The sequence below is a fragment of the Belonocnema kinseyi genome, chromosome 9 (assembly GCF_010883055.1).
Source record: "Belonocnema kinseyi isolate 2016_QV_RU_SX_M_011 chromosome 9, B_treatae_v1, whole genome shotgun sequence".
Classification (NCBI taxonomy): Eukaryota; Metazoa; Arthropoda; class Insecta; order Hymenoptera; family Cynipidae; genus Belonocnema; species Belonocnema kinseyi.
In genome coordinates, this window is record NC_046665.1 from 36,324,850 (window position 1) to 36,333,319 (window position 8,470).

At 28.4% G+C, this 8,470-nt stretch overlaps 1 protein-coding gene across 4 annotated transcripts in view; it reads left to right on the forward strand.

Moving 5' to 3' along the window:
• The window catches only part of LOC117180888 (kynurenine--oxoglutarate transaminase 3), a 13,754-nt gene extending 6,275 nt beyond the window's left edge, over positions 1-7,479 (forward strand). For all 4 annotated transcript variants that reach the window (XM_033373470.1, XM_033373468.1, XM_033373467.1 and 1 more), the window contains exons 5-8: positions 2,459-2,702; positions 2,829-2,995; positions 5,556-5,906; positions 6,876-7,479. In XM_033373470.1, coding sequence (XP_033229361.1) covers positions 2,459-2,702; positions 2,829-2,995; positions 5,556-5,906; positions 6,876-6,935 — 822 coding nt within the window. In that variant the 3' untranslated portion in view covers positions 6,936-7,479. The remainder of the gene's footprint in view (positions 1-2,458; positions 2,703-2,828; positions 2,996-5,555; positions 5,907-6,875) is intronic.
• Positions 7,480-8,470: the final 991 nt, after the last annotated feature.

The following is an 8,470-nucleotide window of genomic DNA, read 5'->3' on the forward strand; positions in this document are numbered from 1 at the left end:
GGGGGGGGGGGGGGGTCAAATTTTACACAAATCTAATACCTTCTCTTGATGAAATGTGAAAATTAATTAATTTGTCATGAATAATGTTTTGGTATTTTTGTTTTTTTTCGAACCGTGAAAATAGCATTAAGAACATTTAAAAAAAAGTAAATTTTTTGAAACAAACACGAGACGAATAAGAAAATTAAAAAACATAAGTTGTGATGAGAATGTGCCCACGCAGCGGGCTGATTTTTTATTGTGAATATAGTTTTTCGCGATTAAAAACACAAAATACGCATGCTATCAAAAAGTAATTCAAAACAAATTTGTAGATTTTTTTAAAATGCACAACTTTTATTAAGCCATCTTCTCACTTATTTTGCACAGCTTAACCGCAAACTGTAATGATTGATTTTCCATTATTTTTTATGCTGTCAAAATTTTAATTTTCGATTTTTCAAAAAAATTCAAAAAGTTGTTAGAATAATCTTGTAGGGCATTGAAAAAGAAACATTTTTCTTCTCTTGACTTTTTTTCATATCGTGCGTTATTTGGCTTAAAATGTTGATTTTCGTATTTTTTGAAATTTTGTAAATGCTATAACTCTGGAAAATTTTGGTTTTATAAAAAAAGTCATTAGGATGGATTCATCGTCAGATTGAATACTATGAATATCCTTACAGACAATTTTTGAATTTTGAAAAAAAGTGGTCTCAAAAATCTTCAAAAACGTTCACTTTTTGAATTTCCACCAAAATGGCTGGATAACGAACTTGACCTTTATTTTAGGACACTAAAAGAGTATACCAAAGGCCAATCCAATCTGTCAATTCTTTCGAAAGTAATTGTGCTCACAAACTAAAAATCCACACACACACGCGCGCGCGCGCGCGTTAAAAACCTGTTTTTCGGATTCAGGTGATCTCAAAACGTGAGCATTTGACAAAAACGGGGTGGGTCAAATTTTACACAAATCTAATACCTTCTCTTGATGAGAGTGTAAAAAGTAGTTCAATCTTTTCCTTTTCGAAATATATTCTCGCCCCTTATACACCCTACATAAAAGTTGTATAAAAATGAATTAAAGCAGAATAAATTATCTTTAAAACTAAAAAAAATTGATTCTAGCTCTTACGAGATATCAATTACAGTTTCTTATGGCAGGCTTCTTTTTGTGTAATTCTTTTTACAAATTGATTAATTGAATTATTGTAACTGCAACCCAATTAATTTCTCATTCAAGAATGCCATGTAAAAACTCATTTATTGTAATAATACATTAGAGATATATATAGGAGTAATAAGGGATTGATACATTTTCTCTAAATGGCGATTTTAAACCTTGACTTCGGACGATTTTCTTTTCCATGCAAAAGCGTTAAAAAATAGTGAAAAAGACTGATGCAATATATAGAAAATGAGTCTTAAATAAAAAATGTAATCGATATTAAAGCTAGAATCAATAATTTTTTGTTTCGCTTTAAAGATAATTTAATCAGCTTTAATTAATTTCCATACAAATCTCATGTGTGATGTATAAGGGACAAGATATTATTCGAAAAGGAAAAAAATTAAAGGTTTTTTAATCTGAAAAAGACGTCATAACTTTAGAATTATTTATGCTAGAAATGTTTTTTTTTATGATTGTTAGGAAATTTCTGAACTTTTTTTTTTGCTTTTAAGATATTTTACGCAAAATGAGTAAAAAACGTAAAATTTAAAAAAACTGATGTTACACACATTTTTCAAAATCTAAAAGGGAGGGGAAAGTCAATCAATTTTAATCACTTAAGAACTTTTTTGGACACAAAATTAAAAGTGTTTATCACGGAAAACTTTACTTATTATTTGCTCGTTTCGCAAAAAATTACATAAATCAATCACAAATATCGAGTTATTTTAAAAGGGGGCCTATCGATTGTGTTCCACAGTCGGTAAAAATACTCAGGAGGCATAACCAAAATATAATTTGTAGTGCATACACTTTAGCTCACTCTTTTAAATGAAATATAAAATTTCTAAATATGTTGCACTGGAAGTTTTGCAAATTCCTGTACTTCCTATCTGTTTAGAATCGTAAAGTTTAAAATTGGATACTTAGGATCGTTAAAAATGTTTCGAAATTTGAATTATTGCGCTTTTAATTGACAAGATTCAAATGGCCCAAATCTACATAAATGGAGGGTTTTGATTTTTCAAATTTTGAGGTCTTTTAACAATAAAATCTTACATTTTTATTAGTTTGTATAAAAAGTTGTACAGTAAAATTATTTGAAGAGTGACAGTTTTTTCGTTCTTTTGAAAAATTCCTATTCTGCTGGTTTACTAGCTCTGTATTGACGAAGGTACTTAGCGGTATTATCTAAGAAAGTAGGAAGACAACCGGGATTTTTCTAAATTTCGATAGACCTTGATTATCATTGGTTTAAAAAAACAAAAACAAAAAGATTCTATTCATTACGTTTATATGTTGTAGAAAAAAACCAGTGGAATTATTAGTTCAGCGGATTGGGTGTTTGATAAAAGAGCAATGGAACGCCTCTTTAATGAAAAGACTAAAGGGATCATAATTAATACACCTCATAATCCAGTCGGAAAGGTTTTTACGCTTGATGAGTTGCAATTTATTGCTGATTTAGCAAAGAAGTGGAATGTACTTGTGGTTTCGGATGAAGTTTACGAGTGGATTGTTTATGAACCCTACCAACACATCAGAATAGGTAGGATGAAGTAATAAACATTTATATACATAATTGGCATCCATAGACCTTAATAGTTACCGTGAAAGAGAAATGATAATATTGAAATCACGATTGATCAATGCATTTAATTTTTTTTCATTGCAGCAAGTTTGCCAGGTATGTACGAACGAACAATTACTATCGGTTCGGCCGGAAAAACATTTAGTGTGACTGGATGGAAAATTGGATGGGCTTATGGTCCAGCAAATTTACTCCGCAACTTGCAAGTCGTTCATCAAAGTATGGTCTACACGTGCAGTACTCCTATTCAAGTAAATTTTCTAAGATTGCTAATATTAAAATTAATTCAATTTTCATGAATTTAAATAAAAAGACTTCTTTTATAAAATCAAGGTAAATTATTTAGAACTCAATCAAAATAAATCTTAAAATATTCATAAGCAAAACCTGCAAATAGGAACGAGTCACGATTTTAGTGTCTCTATTTAAAAATTTTATTTTATGATTGAAAAGTAATCTATTTTATCATATATAATTTTATGCAAAATAAGCATGCAAAAGATTCACAGTTAAAAAACAGATTTCCAAATTATCTCACTTTTCGGTTCATTAGAGACAAAAATGACCAATGAAAAAAAAAGGGAGAAAAAGAAAAAAGAAACCAAACTCTCACTTTTTTCTTTCGCCGTAATTTTCATACTATTAGGGAACCAACATATAGGATAAACTAAAGGTGTACAAAATTGATATACCTGAAAAGAAAATATTTCTATGGATATTAATAAAAAATGATTAATTATAATATAATCTATATAGTTGGTGAGAAAATGATCGTTCTAAATAAGACTTCATTTTACTTTAAAGTACAAGAAAGTTACTTTAACAAATTAATAACTCTGTCCCATACTTTGTTGTATCTTGTATCTTGATGGACCTTTTTAAATTAATAGCTTCATTATCTTCTCTCTAATACATGTTTAGTATAATATTTTTTAAAGATTTTTTACCCAATCTAAAAAATTAACCAACTAAACTAAACTTACAATTAAAAAAAAATACTGATTATAAAATAAGTATATAGTAACATAAAATTATAACTGCTATGGAATTTATCATTTTTATATTTAAACATTTTGGACTATTATCATTTATTATCATAATGGTAATATGGTTGTTCTTTTTAATTTAAATATATTTTTCTTAAATTTTTAAAAAACAAATTATAATAATTTGATGAAATTCTTAAATATTATTTAAGTATTATTTTTATTTTTGTATTTCTCTGATGGGCCAGTGAAAATTTCGTTAACACGTGCTCTTTTAAAAGTGGTCTGTTGGGACGTATTGAGTCACTCGTAAAAATTGAATCCCTCGTTCATAACAGGGAGAAAAAGTATGTTAAAAAAATTTGCGTCGTCTAATTCTCTTCCTCCCCCCCTCTCTTGTAACTTTTCCGAATATCAATTTTTATGTTGCGTTTTTTAATAATTGATGTAACTTTGTATTCTGTGATTCCCAAAAGTGCACAGGACATTAAAAATACGGAGTCTTGGTAGTTTTTCGATAGGCAATAAATACAAGGAGTTAACCTTTTTGTAAAAAATTACCAACAAATAGGAATATTTTCATTAAAATTTATTTTGAAATTGATTTTTCTGGTTGTTTTTAAATATTTCGAATGTGATTATTCCACACAGAGTTATTGAAATTTTGAAAATAAATGATGGTTTTAGTAACAAATTTGGAGAAAAAAATTGGATTCGATTACTTGAAGTCATTAAAGAAATTGAATCCAATATTAGTAAAATTCCTGATAATAAAGTTAATGCATTTAAATAATAATTTATGGGATTATCAAATTATTTTCTAAACAACGATAGTCCAAAAAGTTGGATAGATCACTCAGTCCTTTCAAAACATTAAATGACACATGGTCATGATTTAATTGGAATGCTATTAACATTCATAATCATGAGAGGAATGAGCAAAAAAGAGAAAATTCATGGAGATGCTATTTATAATGAGAGAAAGTAACAAAGGTATTAATTTAATAAGGAACCTCTCAAGACACAACCAAGTGTGCGAGATAGAGTTATTAATTTGTTAAAGTAACTTTCTTGTACTTTAGAGTAAAGTAAATTCTTATATAGAATAATCATTTTTTCACTAAAGATACTTTTAAAAACCATTTAATGATAAGCATCTGCGATTAGAGTTTGTTGCCAAAAAGTTATAAAATTTGGACTGTGAATTTTATTTAATGGAACATTGAAAAACCAAGTGAATTATACTTTTTTTCAATCTTTCAATTCTTTTAAACAAAGAATCGCCTAATATCTTCTTTAAAGACAACGTATTTCGTCCCCGAGTGGTTCTACGACTTCAAGTGCATGATCTAGAATGGATTTGGCGTTGTACTTATTTATTGAAACACGCAAGAATAGAATTAGTTATTTTTTATTTTTTAAAGATTTTTTAAAGTAAATTTTTTTGATTTCTATCCTAAAATATGAATATCAACGAGTCGAAACAAAACTTTAGGAAAACTTATAGGCATACTTAAGTACTATTAGAACTATGATGTTCATTTCTGTGCATAATTTCCAGATTCCTCAACTTAATATAAATTCGCATAAGCCTAAATCATTCACAAAATGATTTTCTCAATAATTTCTCGACTATTGCGTGCGAAACTAAAAACTACTTCGATGTATGTACTTTAGTATTATTCAGATAATCTATTAAATCCTGGAAAGGGTTAAAGGGGCCGGGACTTAAATTTTAACAACTTTTTGGCAACAGCCCGTGAATAATAAGTTTTTTGTAAACAATACATGTGTATGACTTTATAAATCAAATAATTTTTAAAAGGAAGCCGTGGCAATTGGATTTGAAGAAGAGTCCGCTCGTTTCGGACAACCCGATTGTTATTTTGTTAGTCTCGCAAAGGAGTTGTTACCAAAACGAGACTATATGGCGAAATTTCTCACAGATGTGGGTATGTCACCCACAATTCCAGAAGGTGGCTATTTCATGATGGCAAATTGGTCAGGTTTAGAAAATAAAGTTAAACTTGAGGAAGAGCAAGATGCCAACAAAGACTATCGATTCACTAAGTGGATGACGAAAAACGTAGGTGTTCAGGGAATTCCACCTTCCGCTTTTTACAGCGAAGAACACAAACATTTGGGAGAGGACAATGTACGATACTGTTTTATAAAGGTAAGAAGTTCTTACTTAATTTTGTTCAATTTAATTTACATTTAAGGGTAAATATGGATTAAGAGTTAACCGTAACATTTTCGAAATCGGGATTATTCGAGCAAAAAATTAGAAACATTCAAATACACATTCCTGCCAAAGGATTCTTTAGGGCTGTATTTCTGAAAATAAAATCAAATTTTTCCTTCGTTATCCTCAATAACCATTTTCTTAAAATAATGATATAATACAATTAAGCCTCGAGCAAAATAATAAACTCATTACTTCACTTACAGAAAATTAAGATGAAGGAAACTAATAATTACAGTAATTTTTGTTCAAATTCAGCAGAGAGGCACCTGAAAGTAAGAAGTACAATTTCAATTTTCTCGGGACCGGATAATTATTTTTAATTACTCTGTTCTCCACTGCATTCATTATTATATAATGCACACATCGATTTCTCATTTATTTAAAATATGCCAGATTATAATTGCTATTATGAGTTAAAGTTGAATGATCAGTTTTACGCAATTTCCAAATAATAATATTTTTCAGTTTTCTCGAAATTGTATCTCTTGTTTTGAGTACACTTTTTTAGTTAAATTCTTTCATTGAAATAGCTAGAATTCATATTTTAATATTTTTTAAACTGCAGAATCACTTCACAAGTAATCTTAAAAGTCGACACGGACGGCAAACATCCTCGAAACATCACCCGTTTCATTAAGTTTCTCGAAACTGGGTAACTTTTTGTGAGCAAGTTTTTTTCCGTGGATGGAGCATTAAAATATCTTAAAAGCACTTTCTTTTTTTATAGTCCTACTGAATTTACAATACTCTTTTAGCCTCCTGAAAAAAGTAAAAAATAGCGCTTGATTCCTTATATCTTAATCTAGCAGATTAATTTATAATATTTTTACAACAAAAAAATTACTCTAAAATTATAGGATTTAAAATATAATATAAAAATATACATCATTTTTACAGAAAGACGAAAATTTGCAGAAGGCCTCTGAGATTCTGATGAAGTGGAAATCTTGTGAATAAAGTAGACTAGAGACTGTGTGAGACTAGAGAATATGTATGAAGTAGTAGACTTTCAAAACCAATTTTACTGATGTGTGATCGGTTATAAATAATTATTATTTCTTAAGTGTGATGTGTGTCATGGAATCTTTTCAGCCATATTGAATTGATGGACTTACAAAAATATTAAACTCACATAATAATATATTGTAGGACCAAGTGACGGGTTTTTGTATGGAAAAATGTGAATTGTTACACTTACATTCTTTTATCATAGATTCTACATTTCTCAGATTTTTATATTTGTTATATGAAATGATAAAAAATTTACAATTTTGCAGTCAGTGTCTTTTGATGATCTTAAGTAGAATAATTGGTATCTTCATGGTGAGAAAGTATATTTTATAGTATTTGGGAGTATTTTTCTGCGTGGCATGAAGCCTTGAAAAAAGCATCTTATTAGTTTCATTCAACAAAAAATAGTCAAAAGATAGAAATGTGTGCTTTTTGTTAAACTATCCTTTTATATTTCCAAATACATCGTCGACATTTTGTTAATTTTTAATTTTTAAGGAAGTTTCTTCCTGAGTTCAAAGAGAATGGTAAAAACCATCAAAATCCGAAAACAAAAGTGGAGTATATCGAAATTAGAAAAAAAGTGTTAAGAAAAACTAGGGTTTTTAAAAAAATAGGTATCAAAATTCCTATAGGTTAGATCACCCTACAATAGAATATAGATGATGAGTCTACAGTAGATAATCAATTATATAAAATACCAATGTACATAAAATAATTTAATTTAATTAATAGTTATAACACTGTATATCTTTTAATTACTGATTATCTACTGTACGTTCGTTATCTATAGGTTTGTTATCTACTGTAGGGTGATCTCCCCTAGTAGTAACTTCATGGCATGTTTTTTCTCAAATTGGAAAAGTATTTTTCGCCAAATTTCCTCTTACAAACAACATATTTTGTCACTAAAAAAAATCTACGGGTTGAAGTGTAAAATCTGCCTAATTTAAAATGGATTATGGCAATAATTTCCAATAAATACTATTAACGGTTGTGTCTTGTATTAAATATGTATTTTTGAAAAATTATTGAGTGAGACTTAAGGTGAAAAATGCATAGATAATTATTTTTGTAATATTTATCAATATTTCTGTAGAAATTCTTAAAAAATATGCATACAAATTCATTAAATAGGGTGGCCACTGGACCGGGAAATGATCGGGAATTTATTTTTTGTCCGAGAATTTGACAAATTTGTAGAAAAAAATCGGTCCAACTTTGATTCCAATCGTTTTTTTAAGTAATTAGTTACATTGTGATCTTTTTTAATCATGATATCATTCAGTTTAGAATGCGTAATTCAAAAATCTTTCACTTTTAAAAGTTTTTAATTATATATTTTTAATTTATATAATTGATTGTACAAAACGATTCAGCATCAGCTTATAATTTTATAATTTTCAGATTTTGACGTTCAAAATTAAACTGTTTCAATTGAAAAGCCTTCAACAAATGTAAACACCCTATTGAACCTTCAT